The following is a 23,312-nucleotide window of genomic DNA, read 5'->3' as shown; positions in this document are numbered from 1 at the left end:
CAGACACACCACGGAGGGTCCGCCAGATTGGAAAGGGCGTGGAATCAGAAGACTGGCCACCTTAGAAAGCAGGCTTCTCTGGATAGTTGCAGGAAGCCATGCACACCCAGGTGGAGGCAGGGTGTCATACACTAAAGGAGCTAATAACCAGCTGGAACTACGGCCTGTAAGTCCACAGATCCTTTTGCTTATTTAATACTTCAGATGTCAGGCAACTTGAGGTTCTGCTAAATTCACAGAGTGTGTATTAGAGCTGAAGTGCAATTGAAGGACACATTATTCGAATTGAACTGGCCAAGGAATTAGGACCCAGAGTGGTGGACAGTTTGTTCTCTTGGACTTTAAAGTTCTCCGATGGTTGTAAGAGTTGGACGCTGGGAAGGCAAGAGCTGAAGTCCTTGATTCTTGTGTTAGAACAGATGTCTCACCTTTGGCTTCACATTGAAATCACCTAAGAAATTGAAAAAATAAATACTGATGCCTGTCCCCATGCCCACAAAGTGATTGAATTGGTCTGGAATGGGATCTCAGCATAGGTAGATTTCAGAACTTTCCAGATTATTTTAATGCATGGCCAACATTGAGAACCATTATGTGTTAGAGTGACCACGAGGTCTGAAGGTAACAGCTACAGAGACAAATAGGGGATAGTCTAGGCAGGTGTAAAGGCACCCAAGGAGGAGTGCTTTGAAAGTATAATAGCGTATGGGGCACCTGGCTGGCTCAGTTGGTAAAGCATCCCACTCTTGATCTTGGGGTTGTGAGTTCGAGCCCCATGTTGGGTATAGAGATTACTTTAAAAGAAAGAAAGTATAATAACCTAAAATTAGCAACAGAGAGCTAAGAGGGGGCCAGTATTAACTCCAGACCCCTGGGGTTATGTGAGAACAAACAGCCTGTGCTACAAAGAACTGAAAAAAAAAATGTTTCTAGGTAAAGCGCCAGCTTCAAATACAGGAAGGACATATGGCGATGGTTGCTTGTGACAGTATGGGGACAACAGGGGTTATAGTTCAAAGGATTGGTAAGGAATTTGGGCAAATGCTACATGTGTAACATTATCCGCTGTTTGGAAGTGAGCACCAGATTTAAGAATTTAGGGAGATACTGATGTAAATGTACAACCTAAAGACATTTAATGCAATGAAAGCGTTTATAACATTAACACAGGGAGTCATTGTAACAGCTTGCAATATTCCTAGTCCGTGTCAAGAGCTGTGTGAGATGCTATGAAAGACATAACCTTTACTTACAGTGACTTACAGGTATCCCTGACTCCATATCGTGCTGACCTTTGAAATCGGGGTTACTTAACCCCCATGTCTGTGTGCAGTAGGCTTGAACTACTTCTGCCTCAGCTGGAGGAGGAGATGGAAGGAACTTGGGTCAGTATCTTACTGGCTGCTTGGGAAGGTGGTACTGTCCTTCCTCTTCCTGATGTGCCTGTGTTCCTATGAATAGGGACCTCTTCCCTGCTTCTCAGAGTCCCCAGTTCTCACTGCCTCTGCCATCCCTCCTCCACTTAGAAGAACTCACTGCATCATAGTCTTAGTTGGTTTTTTAATGTTATGTGCTTTTTCCTCTCACAGACTGATCTCCATACTGAAAGTATACCTTTATATTTATATCCCAGTGGACCAATTCTTCAAATATCCATCTTGACCCTCAAGGTCTGTTTCAGGCTAATCCCACTGCTGCCCTAACTAATTCTAAATAGATCTCAAGGAACTTGCAGACATGCAACATAAAGCATTTTAAAACTGAAAATAGGTAAAGCAAGGAAGTTGCAGAGAATAGGACTCCATGTGGGCAAGGAAGTAGTAAAGTTCGCATGGTTGAGGGGGAACTCAGATGGCCTTTAGCGTTTAAGATGCATGGATTTCTTTTGTTGAAGAGCATGATTTGATCTGCTTGGTCTGAATCCATGTGTTAGAATAGAATCCTACGTGGTTTTCCTCTTAGGGATGGATGTACCAGTGTATAGTTAGATAATATTTGACTTCGTTCTGTGGGAAAGTATCAAGAATGATCCCTGCTTATGTAAAAAGAAGAAACAGTAATGTTGTCCCAGGTAATCAAAAGGCCTTGGGTACACTCTGAGTCATGATGCCAACAGCCAGCCCTCGAGAAATGTGTCACTGGGCTTCCTTAGCACCTGGCATAGTTGCATTTCTTCAGTTGAGTTCCTTTATCAGGATATTATATGGTTTGATTTTATCAAGATCCTGCCACAAATTCTATCAGATGTTTAATTTCAAGAGCAAGTTTTATATTTATTATCCTATATAAGATATGTTTAAAAAGAAGAACATGAAAAGTAGTCTTTTATGATAAGTGCCTAGACTTGGGGAAGGGAAGGTCCTGTGTTCTTAGAGTTACAGAATTGGTGACCTGGAAGGAACCGTAGAGATCATCCACAGTGGTGCTAGTCAGTTCCTTCATTTTACAGATAAGGAACTCAAGATCCAGAAAAGTTGTAAGAGTTTTGTTCAGAATGACTCCTAGTTAGGAGCTGGGCCTTCGTATTGTCAGGCCAGTGCCCGTTTGTCCCCCGCACTAGTCAGCAGCACAGACAACTGCTTCCTGCACAGCCAGCCACGGTTTGTGTCGCGTTGACTTTCACATTCCTGTTACGTCTGCCTCATGGTACCCATCTCCATGTGCACGTTTTTAGATTTGTATTCTGTATACTTTTTTTTTTAAAGATTTTATTTATTTATTTGAGAGAGAGAGAGAGAGTGAGAGACAGAGAGCATGAGAGGGAGGAGGGTCAGAGGGAGAAGCAGACTCCCCGCCGAGCAGGGAGCCGATGCGGACTCGATCCCGGGACTCCAGGATCATGACCTGAGCCGAAGGCAGTCGCTTAACCGACTGAGCCACCCAGGGGCCCAAGATTTGTATTCTGTATACTTTTTAAGGAAAAAAAGAAACCCCAGTAGTTTTCTTTCTTTAAATTATCTCTATTCAAACTATAGAATAAGAAGTAAAATTATACCTTTTAAAAGCTTGGCAGCTGCTGAATCCTCTAAGTCCTTCCAAGCGGAACACACCTGTCCTGTTGCTGCTGGCGCCAGGTACCTTCCAGCTTTTCATGGCGTTCCCTGCAGTGTCAGTGGAGGATGGCAGCATCGGGCTCTCCCAGGGCAGGAGGCGGGCACAGGGCTTGAGGAGGCAGCAACTCTCCATGATAGGCCAGAGAGCCCCCAGACACAGCAGCGATTACCTGTACTGCAGGGGAGTGAGAGGAGAATGTTTTCCTCAGGCTCACTCCAGAACGTTTTTATCATGAGCTGCTCTAAATTTGCATCTAATAGAAGGAAGAACATTGGTGCTATCAGGGAGGGAAAAAAAACTGAGAAACTTTGGGGAAAAAAATAGTGCTGACAGCCTTGGTTTATTTGTGTTCGTATTTTGGACCTTGTTTTCTTCAGCTTTTTATTTTTGCCAGCCTAAGCATGAACCTATGTCATCCATTTATTTGGGGAGGAAAGTTGTTAAAATTCCTGTTTTAAAAAAATGTTTAATAATTTTAAGTTGTATATATATATACACACAACTATATATATATATATAGTATATATATATAGTATATACTTATATGTATATATATATATGCTCATAGTTTTAAAAATTTAACCAATAAAGAATAGTGTAAATAAAAAATAACACCCCTCTGTCTGGCTAATATTTGTGTTCATTCTAATAGTTTCTTCCATGTCCTGTTAAAAATGTTTTCTGCATATGAGCACACATGTCTTTATTCATGTCTAGTTTTTTTTTTTTCAATGAAACTAGGATCATACTTAATATTCTAATTTTTTCTTCCACCAGTATATCCTGGATATCTTATTAGCACAGATTTTTTTTTAAGTTTCAAGGTACTGAAATGACTAATTTTCTTTTTTTTTAATTCCTAAAATGCCCAGTGTCTTTGGATTTCTGAAAATGCTTGTTTTTTTTCCTAAAAATGAAATCCAGAGCAGAAAAGTTACCTTCTACTCTACAAAGGTTTCAACACTGAATCAACTAAGTATATTTTCATATAAATGCCAGACATAGAGTAATAATTATGCATAGGAATGTTAGATTCTTTCTGTGAGTGTGGAGACATTTCTGTGATGCTTGTGTTTGTTTTTCTCTTAAAAACTCATTTAAATAACAATATTTATTAGTTTTGCTATTTCAAGATAACTAAAAATATCCATTATAGCTCAGCTCCTTCCATGAGGAGAAGAGTGTTTTAATTATTTTCAGTATTTTATTTAACATCTAGAATCAGTGAGAGTAGGCAGGGCTTATTCAAAAGAGCTGACCCCTAAACCAAAGGGCAGACCCCAGTTCTATGCAGGAAAAGCTTTTTTCTTGTCTAGTCCAAAGCAAAACCGAAAACCCAGGAGCACCACTTACCTCCATGGTAGGTCCCCTTCCGGCCAACCCATACAACGCACACAGAATTTTGTGTTGGTAATTCTGTCAACCTCTCAGAAAAACAGTAGGAGGAAGTCAGTTGGCTTCAAGGTACGTATGTCTGTCTTCACCTAGAGAATATCTGATTTTCATTTACCTTCTTCATCCCAAAAGGAGTCAGACAATTCACTAAGCCTGGATTAGTTGTGCTCTATGTCACTATTTGCAAAAATTGCTTCATACAGAAAAAAAAATTTCCATTTACTGGTCCTTCTACCAGGAGTGCATCTGAATTATTTTTAACCACAGAAACAAGATGATTTTATTATGTTAAATCCAACAACCTATTTAGAATAAATAGTGGTTATTTTTGGTATGTTGAAGCAGATTTTCCAAATATCCAAAAGTCAATTAATGTACACTAAATCATTGAAAATAAAATCATAACTTTATTGCCTCCTTCCTATTGCTAAAGCCTAATACTGCTATAGCAGCATGCTTTTCTGCCCATGGGTCCTGTCCCCATGCTTTAATAAAACCAACTTCTTGCACCCCCCCAAAAAAGATTTTTTGTCTTTTGTCTATTTGATAGTATACATAAAAAAATACTTTTTGTGTATACTCAGATACAGTGGAGGTGAGGCTGCAGAGGGATTCTCTCATAAGCCCCTTTACCAAACATACCACAATACCAAACATACCAAAAATAACCACTACTTATTATAAACAGGTTGTTGGATTTAAAAAAAAAAAAATCTATTTTATTATGTCTACTATCAAATAGACAAAAATTTATGTCTTTTTTTTAACTTTAGTAATTCTGTTTATCAAAGAAAATACGGGTGATTTGTCTGTAATTTACTATATTAGGTAGATAAAAGTTAACTTGTTTGGATTTGTTTTAAAATTTCAGGCATGTTTGAAGTTTTCTTCCTCATCTGAAGAGAACTAAACCAAAATCTTAACTTACAGTAAATTTAAAACCAAAGTTCTAATTTGTGTCCCATGAAGAATCTCAGTGCAACAATATTGATAGATATTTTTATTTATAATTTGTTTCAATACTTGTAAATATTTTGAGAAAAAATATTAATTTCAAAAACCATTATTTACATTTAAAAATTTTCTGTTAGTCTAGAGAGAGAACATGTTCTGCAGAGAAAGTAAGTGGACCCCGATGATGTGACAGCAAAGCAAGTATGAGTCACCTCACACCCAGAGACTCTGCTCCCAACAGTAATGTTCCTAAATGTTCTACACGGAGAAACTCCAAAAGCCTCCAGAATCTCTCTTACCCTGAAAGGAAACCATACAGTCTTGACCTTTCTCTACTCATTCTCCTTTGCCTCAGCCAGTGTATTTGACATGTGTACCTCAACCCTGGCTCTGTCTCTTCCCCTCAGCAGCTATGTTGCTTGCTATTCGGGGCAGTTTCCCTCCATGTCTCCAGGACCCTCTGACCTTCAGCAGGGTGAGACCACACTGACAACTTGTCTTCTCAGTTTATCTAGCCTGACTAGGCCAGGACCTAGATAATTGCCAGTTCCAAAGTAAAGGGGCTTATGAGAGAATCCCCCCGAGCCTCACCTGCACTGTATCTGAGTATACATAAGAAGTATGAAATAAGGGATATTGTACTGGGTCAAACCAATGTTCCACTTGGCCCAATCCGTGCTCTTACTGTGACTTTGAGCGTTGTTTGATGGAATAATACGGTGTTTGTTCTTCCTGGTGATATTTTCAAAGGTTGATCTAAAAGTCAGCAACATCCCTCTAATCTGTCACAGATCTAAAATATGTAAGATATTGTTGGGAGAACTTCCCACCAGTCATTCCTAGTTGTAAATTGTCCTTTAGATAGTGGCAGAATTGATTATTATCAGTCGCCCTGTCTTCTGACTCAACTATCAGCATGTCCTTTTTTCTGAAGGTCCTGTTACTGAAATTTGCTTTCATTTTTCCATTTCTGGCAAATATGTAAGTAGTGGTGCTGGGGTTATAGACTATCCTACTTAAAAACAATAGCTTCACATGAAAATGTATCCAGCCACGTGAGAGTCAACATGAAGAGTATATATAAAATGTCTCTCACTTACATGTAGATAGCTCTTGACTACCATTTATTTCCTTTGCCTTAGAAATTCACTGTAGGGCGCCTGGGTGGCTCAGTCGTTAAGCATCTGCCTTCGGCTCAGGTCATGATCCTGGCATCCTGGGATCGAGGCCCGCATCGGGCTCCCTGCTCCGCGGGAAGCCTGCGTCTCCCTCTCCCACTCCCCCGGCTTGTGTTCCCTCTTTCGCTCTCTCTCTCTCTGTCAAATAAATAAATTTTAAAAATCTTTAAAAAAAAAAAAAGAAATTCACTGTATGCTAATGTTCTTGTCATTACTTAGCTGTCCCAGTAATGCCATAATGCTCTCTGATTTTAACACGGGTCTCCTTCAGTTGGCACACAAAGGAAAGAACCTTTTTTTTTTATTTAAGTCTCTTATCCACACAAACCCTGCATACAATACAATACATTGAAACATACTTGCTTTTATCACTCTTGTATAAAACTTTTTTGTGCTTAATGAGCCTTTTCTTTCTTTTTACTCCTATTTATGCTTCCCCATCACTGTGGGTATGTTGAAGTAGTGACCTCTGTTATACACTGCTGTGTCTTACACAAAGAAAATATAGAATGCTTGATAAACCTCCAGAGGTTGACATCTCCTTTGTAAGAAAATCTTCTCTGCCCATGTGATACCATCTTGCAGAGTCACTGACTGGAAAGCAGCATCATTCCCAAGATTACTGTAGAAAAACATGCCTAGGCCAAGATCATGAGGCCAAATATTACCCTATCCTTAAACTCACTGACAGGTATAAGCCTAAATTACATTTCAAATAGAATTTTCCCATATGAGCAGTCTTATGGGGGGGGCACATTTTTCATCACAACTTTTGTAATTACCACAAATACCATGTATAGTTATTCAGTCTAGTATAGCTAATAAAGTTTACATTATAAATATTGTTAGAACAAAAAAAGTGTGGTTTGTGCTCAGGTACATGTAGTGGATATAAACCTATTAAAAAGATGTAAAGAGCAAAGTTAAAAGCAACATCACTGAACAATTTTGTTTAATACGGATATATATGCATATGTACACATATTGAAACGATGAGGAATAAGGAATCATTCATTTAGACTGCAGACAGACTGGCCAGAACCTCCACTTGGTCAGAGAAATCTTTTTCCCCCATAATCTCATGGCATATTGTTTGTCTCTTATTACATTTATCACCTACCTCAGTGCCAAGCTATTTGTACATACATTTGCCCTTGCTAAATCATGAGACACAGCCTCACTGTGTCTATTTAGTATTGTTTATCAGGAGGGAAATTGAAATCCTTGATGGGTAGGTCCAGTAAGAATCGAGATTTAAACCAGAAGAAGGGAAGAAAGCAAGAAAGGGAGGAGATCACAACAATTCATGCTTATTGACTACTAAGCTATACTCACTAAGTCAGCTTCAGACTGACCCAAGTCGAGATTAGTCCTTAGCTCTCCTACCTCAACAAATCGCCAATTCAATATATGCCAGATTAAGAGTTCTCGAACTGCTAGGCCACAGAATCACATTGGCCACTTGTGTAAAAGTCCTGGTGCCAGATCCTACCCTAAATGTATTTCTGAAAGCCTCCTTGGTAGACACAAGAGTTATGGAATTTTGCTAGAGAATGCTCTTACAGTCTCATTGGAGGAATAACGTTATCTACTTCAGATCCCTTAATCTCTGGTTATAAACTCCGAGTTGACCTGACTCCACAGCAACTTCTAAAGCATTGCCCACAGCTAGCTGTGTGAAACCAGTGGGAATCAACTTCCCAGGAGCCCTAATCCCTCCAAAGCCCCCCCACCTTAGTACTCTACATGTAGAATATTCTTAATAAATGATTATGATTTGATTGAGACAGAGCTCCCAAAAACTTCATAGGTGTGTCAGGAATAAGAGAAGGTAGCAATGAAGAACAGTAAAATCGTAATTTGGTGGATACACATGCTGAAAAACATAGAGTAGATTCTCATTGTTCATTGTAGTTATGTTCTCTGAATTCACCATGAACATTGAATTAGTGAATATTGAACCAGTGCTCCTAGGGAAAATACAGGATTAGGTTCCTGTGAGCCTCTGGTCACAACATTTTCATCAGCTGGTATAAAGTATAAAGACACTTTATGTAATATATATTGTTGATTCATTGAAGTTGAACTCCTATCCTGAACAAAGCTCAGTTGACACATGTATTTCATCTAAGGCACATCAGCCTTCTTGCATTTAGTCACACTAGACAACACTTCAGCGCATTGTTTAGGGATCATTTTAAATCACAGAATCAACAAAACACAAAAATGTGAAAAACGTAGCAGTAAATAGGCCACAGAAAAGATACTTATTTATAGTATGAAAGCTAAAATTAAAGTATTTGAAACATGCAAAAGCATTAGAAGTTCCTAGTGTTCCAACCTCAACTGGGATTGTGTGCATGGGGCAGCTCAAATTTTCAGCACTCTGCATGCGTGCGTGTGTTCCGGTGGCTGTAAAAAGTATGGCAGGTATCGATCGGGGGTTACAAACGAGCTGTAGTGAGGAGGCGAATTTGCCAACAGGCAATCCACAAATAATGAGGATCAGTTGCATTTTGAAACTTTACTAAAAGTACATAGCTGTTTCAGAAAACCTATTAAGTCTTTATAATAAAGATGAAGAAGGAGAAGTGCAGGCAAAGGGAGTTGGTTTAAGAGGAAGAAATAGAACCTGCCACTTCTAGCATGGCTCATGTGTCTGCTTTCTTCTATTTCTTTCTTCCTCTCTGGATGGAAATAAGAGGGCTAAAAGTTCCTTGAAGGCAGGGACCGTGTCATGTTCAGAATCGAATTCCCAGCATCTAGCGCAGGGCAGATATCCAGTGAATGTTTATTGAGCGACGGAAGGATCCGGTAGACAAATAGGATCAGCTGTGCTGAGGTCATTCTGAGTCTTCCGAGTCAGCCCGGCCCCCCCGCCGGAGCCCCCCGCGCTGGTGCTGCACACAGCGGATGTTCGGCCGTGCACAGAGGGCTGCGTTAGGTCTCCGTCAGTCTCTCCAGGTTCCTTCCTTAATCTCCCATCTCTAGGGAACAGTTCCGTCCCAGAAGAGGAAGTGGATGTCCCAAATGATTCTGTAGTCTGCAGGAATTAGAGAGAGATGGCGGTGGCATTCTGATGCTTCCTGCCTTCCTGGTTCTCTGCAATCATTTTTCATTCTCCCCGAATCAGATCACTGGGGCCACCAGGAAATAAATGCATAGAAGCAGCAATTATTTACCAGTTTGATGCCAGACACATGTGTAGTATTTGGAGCGTGTGACTGAGCCTACTTCTCTTACCAGCCCCCAGGCCGGTGGGGCAAACTAGTTGCCCACTTTTTGTACTTAGCTCTGGAATTTTATCACTACCAAAGAAAGTCACATAGCTCACATAAGTATCTCTGTGTCATATTTGTGATGGATTCCCAGCCTCAATGAGGCCCATGGTCTCGATCGTCTTTTTTTGTTCGCCCTGACTGACTCCCTACCCGGTTCTTGACAGTGCTCAGTCACAGTTCTGTCCACATTCCTCCGGTCCCTAACCTCTTACTCCAAGTTGACTTTGTCTCTTCTTCCTGAATGAAGAGAAGTTATCCAACGTGAATTTTCTCTACTTCTCGTCTCTCCTTTCTCTGTATTTCTGTTAATTTCACCTTCCTTCTCCAGCCGCTTTCAGATCTCACAGAAAGAAGCACCTTTCTTTCTATAGCTGACCCCTCCACTTGTAGTTTTGGTCTTTTTCCCCTCCCACATCCTTCTAGCTCTCCCCCCCATCAGGGATGGCCGTCCTCATTCTTCCACTCCTTGGGCATCTTCATTGTTTATTCATTTCACACATGCATACAGAATGCCTGCCGTTTTCCCAGGCACTGGGATGGAATGTTGTCTGGATGGCAAATTAAACAAACAGCCCCTCCACTTATAGAAGTTACCGTCTAATGAGTGAAAGCCATTGTAATTAGTGACTCAAAAAAAGAAGCACAGAGGCAATGAGAGGACAGTGAAGGGAGACTATGAGGCCATGTGGTGAGAAGGAGATGGTTAGTTGTTACGAGGAGGATACATTTGAGGCACTAGCAACCACAGGTGCAAAAGCCCTAAAGTGGCCAGAAATGCTCATCAGAAAAATTGAAAAGCCAGCTGGTCGCAGGGAGAAGGGACAAGGGATGAAGTGCAGAGTGGAGGGAAGGACCAAACCCAGCAGTTAACAGACCATGTAAAGAAATACTGCATACCCCCACCGTTCTGCGTCATTAACACCACCATCTCTCCGCTGTTTCTCTCTTCCCTTTCATAACACTGCACTTAGGGCTCCTCCCTCCTTCTCTGGTTCAGCCTGCCACCGTAATACAAGCCTTCTCCAGCATACATGGTGCTGCACCTTTTCTGTTGTTGTTTTGTATTTTTCTCTAATGTATTTTTTTCTAGATTATCCCTCTACCCCCATAGTTTCAGATAATAGTTTGGTATTTCAGATGTATCAAATCCTACATCTGTAACCCTGGCTCCTGTCCTGAATCCCCCAGGTATATTTCTACTTGGCCTCCCAGAAATTTTTCTGTAGAGATCATTCTGGGACCTCTGGTCTAATATGCCCATCATCTGCCTTCGTCTTCAGGGAGTTCTCTCTTGAAAGAACTGGCAGATAGTCAAACATCAGGGGGTTCTGCTGCACAGGAGAATGACAGATTTCCACACGAGATAAAGAACAAATAGAAATGGATGCTGACCTAAGCTTTGTGAGGTCAAGAGAGCTTTCCAGAAGAATCGATTTCTAAATTGAGTTTAATGAGAGGAAGGGCATTCCTGACAGACTGAATCTATGCTAAGGCCTGATGTATGGGGGCCACCACAAATATTTCATCATAGCTGGCGCTTGGAATGCAAAGTCAAAAACAAACTGCTGAACCTGAACAAGTGGACAGGATTAAGAAGGTCCCTGTATGGCATGTTAAGAAGCTGGGTTTTATCCTGGAGGTCGTAGGGAGCCACCAACAGATTTAAAGCATGGAATATAGCATGATCAAATGGCTTGTTTCAAAAGCTCACTCTAGGGGCACCTGGGTGGCTCAGTCTGTTAAGCGTCTGACTCTTGGTTTTGAGTCAGGTCATGATCTCAGGGTCATGAGATCGAGCCCCACGTCGGGCTCCGTGCTGGGTATAGACCCTGCTTAGCATTCTCTGTCTCTCTCCCTGTCCCTTTGCCCACCCCCCTCGCTAGCTGTCTCTAAAAAACGAACCAAAAAAGCTCACTCTAGAAGCTCTGGAAAAAAAAAAAAAAAACTGGAAAAAAACAGTACTGAAGGAACTAAGTGGGAGAAGCTCTTGCAATAATCCGAGCCCAACACAATGAGACACTAGGGCATGGTGACTAAATCCATCTGAAAGTAAAGGAGAAATCTAGGTTGCTGATTTGAGCATCTCGGCGTGTAAGAGTATGAGAAACACTTCGGTTTGAGACTCGCAAAGTTGGCAGATATCTTGCAGGCATCCAGGGAACTCAGGAGAGATTTGCTGAAAACTCAGACTTGCTAGGTAGTTTTGATGAAACTAAGTGTGTTTTCAGAAAAAAAATTACATTTACAAAAGGTCCTGAAAAGTGGCGATTGCCGAATCATTTTGAAGACAACTTGAGATCTGGTGTCATGGTATTGATTTGGAAGTCATTAGCCTAAACACACTGGTTAAATGCATGGGAACAGAAGAATATAAAGAATGGAAAGAACAAAGGGCAGAAGGTATTAGGGATGCCAGTTTTTTTAAAGAGTGAACTGAGAGGAGAAAGCACGGGAAGGATATTGCCATGAAATGGCCCCCTGGTCCCTGCCTCCAGCAGTCTTCGCTCTTCCATTCTCCAGCCTTTTTTTTTTTTTTTAAGATTTTATTTATTTGACAGAGAGGCGAAAGAGGGAACACAAGCAGGGGGAGTGGGAGAGGGAGAAGCAGGCTTCCTGACGAGCGGGAAGCGCAGTGCGGGGCTCGATCCCAGGACCCTGAGATCATGACTTGAGCCGAAGGCAGACGCTTAAAAACTGAGCCACCCAGGTTACCCCTCCATCCTCCAGCCTTTAATGCACTTGTTCCCTGCCTACCACAGAGGAGAGACCTTGCTAAAATAGAAATCAAGTCATGTGACTTACCAGCTCAGAAATCTCAGTTGGCTCTACCTTTGTCTATAAAGTCCAAATCTCATAAATGTTTATCTAGATCCCACACCTTGAAGATTGAATTGAATTCTGACCTAGTTTTCTTCATCTTCTAAAACAACCTCCTGAGTAGGCTGCCCGGCACACATTCCTCAAACCTTTGCTCACTTTGTTTTCTTGAATTATTTAGGGTTTTTTTGTGCTTCTCCAATTATCAGAATTTCAGTTTGTCTCTTTAAGATCTCGCTAAATGCTCCCTCCTCTGTGAATCCTTCTCAGAAACCTCAAGTTACAATTCAAGGCTACTGTTCCTTTATTTCCATACATTTTCTTTTTACCTTTATCATAACGTTTACCCTCTTCTGCCTTGCTGGTTGTATCCACATCTTTCCCCATTGGATCATAAACTCTTTCTTACAGCCTGTTCAGCTTTGTACCCCCAGGACATCTAGCACAGTGCCTCACAGAGTGGGGTTTCATAAATATCTGTTGTTGTTTTAATTGGCACAGTCAGTACCAAAAGCTACAAGCCATGAACCGAGATGAAGACCTTTGCTTTTTGTATTAATATACTTCTAGAAACTGCGTCTTCATGCAGGGGACTATTTTGTCCTTAAGGAAAAGCATTATAATTCATCAAATACAATTCACATCATCAGTAATACTAAAATCAAAGAATCAACAGCAAACTGATATGAATATATAAAATTATAAAATTGTAAACTTGTGCTCCTGGAAACAGAATTTTAGCAACAGAGGAAATCTGGAAGCGCTTGTCTAGTCCAGTGGTCTATAAACTATTCTTCTCTAGACCCCTACTCTTTAGGGCTCTGGGGAGTAGGGCTGGGAAGACAGGGCTTGCCAGGCCACCAAACCTAGCTTCACCTAGAGTAATTCTACACTTAAGGGTTTATATATATGAGCCTTTCATGCCAAATTGTTCTGACAAATAGTTTTGTCATTAAATCAGTTTGAAAAAACAGAATTGTAGCCTTCAGGCTACTTCTGTAAGCTTGGTGACTCTGGGCCTCCATTTCCTAATCTGTAAAATACAAGAATGTTGCTATGGTCATTCATGCTTTTATTCTGAGCCCTGTCTGTTCATTTTCAAGTAAAAAACAGATCCCAAGAGAAGTTAAGTGGCTTGTGCTCAGGCTGCACAGAAAGTTAATGACAGAACCAAGACTGGAACTTAGCCACCAGCTCTGGCGGTGGTGGTTTTCCTCTCCCTCTTTTTAAAAAAAAAGTCCTGAAAAGTGGGTATAAGTAAATTGTAGATATTAATCATAGGGGCAAGGTAGAAGGTATTAGAAGGTATTATAAACAGCATGTAAATATAGAGCTATACTATATCATAAGTTTGCCTTATTTAAAGCTCACTGGTATGCTAGCTACGCTGACATCTATTGAACATTTACTTAATTTGACATTCGTTCCTCAAGTTTACAGAAATATTTGGGTGAGTTGTCTGCATGGCCCATTTCCCTTTTACAAAGCTATTTATGAGTTGTTTTCTTCTTGGTGAATCTCCATGTAATCAGTGGGGGCACTTAAAATCACGCCATTAATCATTCCTTTCATGTTTAAGTCTCACTGTATCTAAATTTAAAAGCATCACTGAGAAGCTGTGAGGGTTTGGGAAGCAGGAGCCTCTGGATTCTGGTCCTTTCATTCATCTCCTTTGCTTTGCTCATCTTCCTCTCTTCATCCCCTCCTCTCCAAATCAAGGGTATCCGTGAAGAGGAAACGAAGTCACAAAACAACTGTGAGGTGTTCGTGGACAGGAGGGAAAGAAGGGTGGTCATGCTCCTTGGCCTTGTTGATGGTGGGGGGGCGGTGCTTATGGGCTGATTGTACGATAGCCTTGGGGCTTTTTTGTTAAAAGAGAAAATGAAACAAAACAGCTCACAGAGACACCTCCTTCTTCCCCCTCCTTCTGCCTCCATGAGTAACTACCCATAAGGCATGCTGCTGCTGAGACCAAGGAACGAGTGAGTAAAGGTGTTTAGAAGTGGAATATTGGTCCGAATTAAATAAGTGTCCTTTAACAAATAAGTGTTAAAACTTTGTAATGTGGATACCCTATTAACTTGAGATTCATAGGATTTGAACCCAAGTTAAGCCACCTTTGCATCATGAAAAAGGACTTGAACGTGCCAGTTACTGTAACACAGTAATACAGTAGGAAAGGTGGCAGGGACACTGTTAAACCCACTTAAGACAAACTTTTTGAGGACATGATAGCATCCATTTCACATGAACAGACTATTGAAAGCAGGTTTGATAAGACCTACACGTGGCAATATGTTGTTACTCATTTGTCAAGGTCACAAATAATTAGAAGTAACATTGACTTAACAGTGATGTGTAAGTGTCTGACTTCTCTTCCCTCAACCTCTGCAGTAGGTTCAGATTCTGATTAGAATTGTTATGTTGAGGGTTTGTTTTTGTTTTTTAATCCAGAGTTTTAACAAAGTTTCACACATTATACGTACATTTGCGGTAAGACATCGGTCTTGCCATGGACAAAGAGATAGAAGTAATACTTAGACCATGTAAAAAATAAAATTAATTTAATTGCTATGTTTGGAATTTATTTTATAAGTGCGGGGGAAAACTAAAGAAATTTGATTGTAATTGATGCTTTTCGAGTTTAGATTTTGATGGTTTTCTTTTCTTCTTGCTCTATTGGGTTGAGGGCAGGTAGACTGTTCTGCAATCTGAATTAGTCCTTGAATTTGAGTTTTTCATGTGTTTGTACTTTTTTCCCCAAAAACATTTGAACTGAGTCAGATCGTCTTCACCAGTAGAGAAAAATCAGGGTGTTACTAGTTCTTTTGTTGTTTTGTGAAATGGGGTCACTTGCTACAACATCTACCTTTCACCACCAAGTCTTCTTGTTCTTTTATTCTTGTTTTTATGATATGCTTGATTTAAAGCTGTCCAGAGAGCAATAATATGATATAATTATGATCCAGAAAACAATATCCTTTTGAAATCTTTATGATAAGTAATACTTGTTTTAAGATATCCAGTGCCAAATCTTACAGAAATCTGATTGTGGAGGAGGAAATCTACAAAGCAAAACAAGCTACAGGAAAGATAAGAATGGGAAAGTAATAGTTACTCAAATAACTTAAGCCTGAAAGAAAAGGTTATACTCCTTTTCTTTCATTTCGTTTTGGTTTTTTGTTTTCTGAAGTTTTTTTTAATTTAAATAATTAAGAGATATGATGTATCCCTTTCATTTGTATGTAACTCAAAACTTTAATGTAGGAACAGTATATATTTTCTATGTGAATTTTAAATGAATTCTTTCCATAACATGTAATTATCTCTCAAAAGACATTTGTAGTCAATTTTATAGTGACATTGGGTTGATTTATAAAAGACTGTTTCATGATTATCAAACACCATTTTCCCACAGTAGACTTTGATCTGGAGTTAATGCTCAAATTCCAGAGGAATGTCTAACAAGACACTCAGTATAATCTGGCATCGCTGGAAGCGCTTATTAATTTGTTTTCCTCAGGAAGGTGCCATTAATAAAGTACATCCTGAACAAATTTTGTACAAGACTGAGTTTTCAGATCCAAAATTTTACATGTAGCTCCATGATGATCATCACTATGAAAATATAAAGTGTACCGAAAAGGTGAGGAAGGAAGGCTGCAGTGATGAAAGATAAATTTTGAACTTAAGTGATCTCCATATAGTATTTCTAGATTAATTTAGACTGATTCACCCCTGACTTCTTTGCCACATACCTGAAAACTGACTTCAGGTATAAAGAGTGCTCAGATGATCTGGAGAACCAGTTCCTTGGTTTTCCATCGGAGGGAATACATGATGCTGATAGCCATTTATGTTCAGGACAGGCATGCTCTCTCATTCAGCAAGTTGTGACTGTTTGCCTGCACTGTCTTCTCCGAGTCTTTTCTTACCCGTTGTTGTTCTTCTTTCACAGCAGCCAGTCATTAAGGACAAGTCCCCAGGTTTCAGACTGGGCTCAGAGTCCATGACACAGTAAGCAACTTTTCCTCCTAAATAATTTGTGGTGATAAATAGTTGGGTTTTTTGTTTGTTTGTTTGTTTGCTTTGTTTTTTTTTTTTTAAGGACAGTTTCTCCATTTCTCTTTTTAGGACATTACATCAAAAGTTAAATTTCAGATCATTGATTTTTGAAAGAGTTAAGCTAGCTTAAGGAGAATATTTTAATGGTTGGACTTTGAGGATGTATATGTAACTAAGTTACAAGAAATAGTATTAAATAAAATTAAAATATCACACTACATTTTTGTTTTCGTGGACCTACTTTGTCTTTTATTTTTGAGTAACATTTTATTTTTTTAAGATTTTATTTACTCATTTTAGAGAGAGAGAGAGAGAGCGCATGTGCACACACATGAGTGGGGGGGGGAGGGCAAAAGGGAGAGGGAGAGAATCCCAAGCAGACTCTGAGTACAGACCCCGATGGGGCTCGATCCCATGACCCTGAGCTGACATCATGACCTGAGCCAAAATCAAGAGTTAGACGCTCAACCAGCTCAACCACCCAAGCACCCCTGTTTGAGTAACATTTTAAAATGACGTTAACTGAGGGGCGCCTGGGTGGCTCAGTCATTAGGCATCTGCCTTCGGCTCAGGTCATGATCCCAGGGTCCTGGGACTGAGCCCTGCATCGGGCTCCCTGCTCGGCGGGAATCCTGCTTCTCCCTCTCCCATTCCCCCTGCTTGTGTTCCCTCTCTTGCTATGTCTCTGTCAAATAAATAAATAAAATCTTTAAAAAAACAAAATGACATTAACTGAAAACAAGTAGATGATATGGTTAAAAAAGATATATATGAAATACCTATTTTGAGGCATTAAAGAAGAAAAAAAAAAAAAAACGCTAATACCCAGAACATTATCACTGTGTATTTTCTACAAATGCCTAATATATTTAAGCAATTTACTTTGAGGTATTTATTTGAAAGATCACTAGGAAGTTTTTGTATTTTTATTAGATAGTTGCTGTGTCACTTAATACATAAATAGAAAATCCCTTTTACCTCAAAAAAATTACATCAAAAACCTTCCCAGAATATTTCTCACTTTTTTTTAATCACTGCAGATGATTTTATACCTAACTTTTAGCCCAAACGTCATATTCACACATCACTAGCAAATCATCACATGAGTGTAATAGCCTTGAACAGCCTAGATACCTGTCGTGCCCTCCCATTCAACCACCACCATCCCCTCATACGCATATGAGAACTTGCTTACAGACACATGCACTGGATCATCCCTGCTGAATTTCCTTCAGGAAGATACTTGTTCAAGTTAACCCTGCTATTCGCTTTGACCTTTTGAAGAATAATATGTCTCTTTCAGTTCAAAAATTCTGATGTAGGTGACAGTCTAATTTACAGGAATTATCAAATAAACTCATGAGCCTGTCTCACAAGATAATGTTTCATAGATGAAAGACAAACATAATTTTTAAATGGTGTTCCCAAGAATCACCAAATCATGACCTAGAAGATTCCTTAGAAATTCTACATCCCCTCTGTTTTCTAGTCAAGAAAACTAAGGGGGAAGGCCTTGTGTAACATTCACAGGGTGGTCTGTGTCAACACACAGACAACGCCGAAGATTCTCAGACTACTGCAGTGTTTGTTGTTTCTTAAATCATATTTAGTATTGTCAAGCTTCTTGGTAAAATACCATTTTGTTGGAAGCTTAAAAATCTTTCTGAGAGAGAAACTCTATTGATGATGCTCTATCTATCTATAACCCGTATCACTTCAGAGCACAGTCAGTCAGTCACGTGATCATGATTCCCACCATTGCCCTTCAGACCAGCATCCTGACCCCTGTCTTACATATGGAGAAACAAGATCTTCGAGGCTGGGACTTGTTTCAAGTCACTGTGGGTACTAAGTGGCAGACCCAGTTCCAGAACACAGGTCCTCTGTTTCCTAATCTCCTTTTCTTTCCAGGCTTTCCTGTTGCCAGTCATAGGATGCAAACACACATCCCAGGTCTTTCCGGTTTTTGTTCTTGTTACATCTGCCAGGAAAGTTTTCAGTTCCATTCTCTAAAAAAGTAAAATTTTATATAATAGTTGATAATACAGTCATTGCCCCAAGGAGTTTATACTCAATGACAGATTATATATATAAAAAGTACCCTGGGACAATGAGGACAAACTGTTTCAGCAACCAAAAAATAACCATATTTAATACATTATGGCAACAGTGTTCTTGGTGTTTTTAAGCATGTTTTATAAAAACTTTTAGAACTTTTACCTAACATGCAAATGAGAGACTGCAATCACTCTGACTGCATTGGATACCTATTTTCAAGTGATAGAGATCCAGCCACGCCATGCTCTCCTGACTAAAAAAACCTCACAAAACATCCCAGCTTCTAAAGGCTGTGAAGGTAGTTTGACTTTTCCTTTTGAGCATAGAGCACTTACCAAGCTTCTGAAAATAAATTTTCATAAGAAGTTCAGATATGTCTAAATGCTCAAGTTCATCTGCAGCCTTTGGGCTTTCCCTATACTAGTAATTTCTTAGAAATAAGGATGAATTAAGATACATTTCTCATGACCTGGAAACTGTAGGTGAGTTGAAGGTGAAAATATTATAGCCCAGTATGTACAAAGAAGTCATTTCTTTATTTCTCTAATTTACCTAAGTGAGTCCATTGTATCCAAATAAATGGAGAGAGGCTAATTTTTGTGTTTCTTTGCAGTCTTGCCATTCAGTTTGCAACATCTGCTTATTTAGTTGGTTGACCAGAATATATAAATAAGCCACGTAGGACTACCTCTTACCACTTCCACTTGAATTTCTTTGTCTGGTTTATTCTTTCTTATTTTTTTTAGAAATGTCAATCACTTCTCTGCAAGTAATTTTTACACATTTTAGTAAAACTACACTTCCTTTTTAAGATTATCAAGAAGAAATTCCAGTAGGTTAATTTAACAAAGGTATTTTCTTAAAAGTCTTACACTTTCGCCCTTTGTACCTCATGCCCCTATGATGTTATCTGCTGCCTAAGTCAGAGTTTGTAATGAAATTTCTGTAAGTACGTTACAATCCTTAATAAGTAGTATTGGTATTTCTTAGTCATTAATCTGTTTTTAACTTGAGTTTTTTCAGGTTTTTTTTTTTTAAACATAGAATGTTTTATTTCATTAACAACTTTGATCGGAGAAAAGTTAATTCAGATAGTCAATCATGTTAAAGTCCTTTATGAACACTCAAATGTGAACTGAATGAATGAATGAAATCTCTTCTTAATATAGTGAAGCCATAGGGTTAATTCTAAGTATCCTGTAAATCCTCCACTATGTACTGATTCCATCTTTATAATTATCCTATTCTAGGGGAGCTTGGGTGGCTCAGTTGTTAAGCGTCTCCCCCAGATCATGATCCCGGGGTCTTGGGATCTAGCCCCGCATTGGGCTCCCTGCTCAGCGGGAAGCCTGCTTCTCCCTCCTCCACTCCCCCTGTTTGTGTTCCCTCTCTCTCTGTCTCTCTCTCTCTCTGTCAAATAAATAAATAAATAAATCTTAAAAAAATAATAATAATAATCCTATTCCGGACACCCTCAGTTTCTTTCTCTATCCATGAGAACAAAGTAGTTTATCTTTTTTCCCTAAAATACCCTACTATTTGCAACCTTTTTTTTTTTTAAGTTCTTACTTTATCCATTTTCAGCCTTTTTTCTTACCCTCCCCCTTTGTGAGATTAGACCCACCCATTGTCAGGTGTGTGACATCACAGTGTTCTTTATATATTATAAATATGTTCTTCATCAGGTACACGATTTGCAGATATTTTCCCCCAGGCTCCATTTTTCCTTTTCATTCTCTTAATAGTGGCTTTCAAAGAGCAAGCCTTATTTTGATGAAGTCCAATTTATCAATTTTTTTCTTTTATGAATCATGCTTTAGTTGTAGTATCTAAGCAGCCTTTACCTAAAGTCACAAAAGTTTTTTCCTATGTCTTCTTATAAAAGTTTTATAATTTCAGGTTTTATATTTAAGTCTATGATTTGTTTTGCATTAATTTTTATATATGGTATGAGGTTTGGATCAGAAGGTTTATTTTGTTTTGTTTGCATTTGCATATCTGGTTGTTCCAGCACCATTGAAAAAAACAATCCTGCCTCAGATGAATGGCCTTTTTGCACTTTTGTGAAAATTAGTTGTCAGTGTATGTGTGGGTTTGTTTCCGGCCTCTCTATTCTGATCCATTGATCTACTTTTCTGTCTTTACATCAGTAACACACTGTCTTGATTACTACAGTTTTGTAATATGTCTTGGAATTGGGTATTATTGGTCCTCCAACTTTGTCCTTTTTAAATATTGGTTTAGCTATTCAAGGTCCCTTTTATGCCCACATGAATTTTAGAATAAGCTTGTTATACAACAGAACCTACTACAGTTCCGGTTGGCATTGCCTTGAATCCAGAGATCAGTATGGGGGAACTGACATATTAACAATGTTCAGTAATCTGACTCATTAACATGATATATTTCTTCATTTATTGAAATCTTCTTTAATTTCTTACAGCACTGTTTTTTCAGTTTTCAAGGCATAAGTCCTACACATGTTTGGCTCATTTATTCCTGAGTATTTCATATGTAAATGATATTGTTTTCCAATTTCAGTTTATAATTGTTCGTTGCTCATTTATAGAAATACTACTGATTGTTGTATGTTGAACTTGTACTATGACATCTTACTAAAATGCCTTTTTAATACCTTTTCAGTATGTTTTAACTAGATTCTCTACATAAACATTCAAGCAAATGAAAACCAGTTTAATTTCTTCCTTTCCAAACTGGATGCCTTTTATTTTTATTTTTATTTTTATTCTTATATTTTTGCCTTATTGCATTGGATAAATCTCCAGTACAGTGTTACAATGTCGAATAGAAATGATGAGAGTACATAGTGTTATCTTCTTCGTGACCTTATGGGTAATGAGTGGGAAAGCATTTAGTCTTTCGCCACTAAGTATGATATTATCATAGGTTTTTTAATAAATGTCCTTTATCAGGTAGTTTCCTTCATTTCCTGGTTTGCTGAGAGTTTGTATCAGGAATGGATGTTGGATTTTTGTCAAATGCTCTCTGTATCTATCAAAATAATCACATGATTTTTCTTTATTAATTTATGTTAATGTGGTAAATTACATTGGTTTTCAAATTTAAACTAACCTTTCATTCTTAGGATTAACTTTGTTTAGTCATGGTAGGTTATCATTTTTATAAGTTGGTGGACTTGATTTTCCAAACTTTAATTAGAACTTTTTGCACTTTGTTCATGAGAAATATGGATCTATAGTTTTCTTGTAATGTCTTGTCTGGTTCAGTATCAGGGGAGGTCAACTTCATGGATAGAGTTAGGAAGAATTCCCACCTCTTCCCTTTTCTGGAAGAGTCTGTGTAGATTTGATATTTTTTATAATTTTTATTTCTTCATTGATACTATTTGGTGACATGATTTCCTTTAGTTCTTTGAACATATTTACAGTGGTGGATTTCAAGTCTTTGTCTAGAAAGTCCAATATGTAGACTTCCTAAGGGACAGTTTCTGTTGATTGCTTTTTTCCCTTTGTATGGGCCACACTTTTTTTTTTTTTTTAAGATTTTATTTATTTATTTGACAGAGAAAGACACAGCGAGAGAGGGAACACAAGCAGGGGAGTGGGAGAGGGAGAAGCAGACTCCCTGCCGAGCAGGCAGCCCGATGCGGGACTCGATCCCGGGACTCCAGGATCATGACCTGAGCTGAAGGCAGTCGCTTAACCAACTGAGCCACCCAGGCGCCCCATGGGCCACACTTCTTATTTCTTTGTATGTCTTGTAATCTATTGTTGAAAACTGGACATTTTAAATGCTATAATATGACAACTCTGGAAATTAGATTCTTCCCTTCCCCGAGGTTTGTTGTTACTACTTACTGTAGTTGTTCTTTGTTTGTTAAATAATGTCTCTGAATAAATTCTATAACGCTATAATGTTTTGCCACTGAAGTCTCTGCTTGGTTAGATTAGTGATTAGCTAATTGGACAAAGATTTCCTTAAACACCTGGAACCAGTAAGTCTCCCAGTCTTGCTAAGGGATTATGCACCCCTTCAATATTTAGCCAAGCATTTGACAACTCTGTCTTAGCTTTCACTTCCTGTTAGCACAGGGCATTAGGATCATCCAGAAGTGAAGGCGTAAGGCCTTCTTTAGGCCTCTGCTGTGCATGCACACAACCCTACACATGAGACCTTCTAGACTCGCAGAACTATGTCCGAGCCTTTTAAGACCCCTGTGGACATCTTACTTCCCCAGCTTTTCCTTTACAGCTCCATAGTTAGTCTATTGTTTGACTACTGTTATCCATCACTCAGCCAGGAAGTTAACTATAATTGTTTTCAACAAGTGCCTCCCAGGGAAAAGGCAACTCTGAGATAGGTCAAATACAGACAGCCTTACAAGTGGTATCTTCCGAAGAACCACCAGACAGATCAAGTGAAGACAGTTCTTTGGAAATGGGGCTTTGAAAGAGCTCCATCCCTGTTCTGTGCCTTCCAGTAGCTGCCAGGCTGCTGGCTTTCACCATAAATGCAGGCTATTCTTTTT

General features: G+C 39.1%; 1 protein-coding gene across 8 annotated transcripts in view; it reads left to right on the top strand.

Annotated features, from left to right (window-relative positions):
* AHI1 (Abelson helper integration site 1) overlaps window positions 1–23,312 on the top strand; it is a 227,252-nt gene that overhangs the window by 186,211 nt on the left and 17,729 nt on the right. For 4 of the 8 annotated variants that reach the window (XR_004676570.1, XM_034990728.1, XM_034990725.1 and 1 more), the window contains one exon: window positions 16,638–16,696. The exons of 2 other annotated variants lie outside the window; for them this stretch is intronic. Coding sequence is in view for 4 of the 6 variants with exons in the window: in XM_034990728.1 (XP_034846619.1) it covers window positions 16,638–16,696 (59 nt within the window). In the remaining 2 variants the exon portion in view is untranslated. Of the gene's footprint in view, window positions 1–5,540; window positions 6,600–16,637; window positions 16,697–23,312 lie in introns of those variants that run through there. 2 more of the 8 variants (XR_004676572.1, XM_034990727.1) reach the window with 2 other exon arrangements.

Source organism: Mirounga leonina, unplaced genomic scaffold (genome assembly GCF_011800145.1).
Source record: "Mirounga leonina isolate KUSES-001 unplaced genomic scaffold, KU_Mleo_1.0 Mir_53, whole genome shotgun sequence".
NCBI lineage: Eukaryota > Metazoa > Chordata > Mammalia > Carnivora > Phocidae > Mirounga > Mirounga leonina.
The sequence above is the reverse complement of the archived record's forward strand: the minus strand, read 5'-3'. Positions and strand labels throughout refer to the sequence as shown.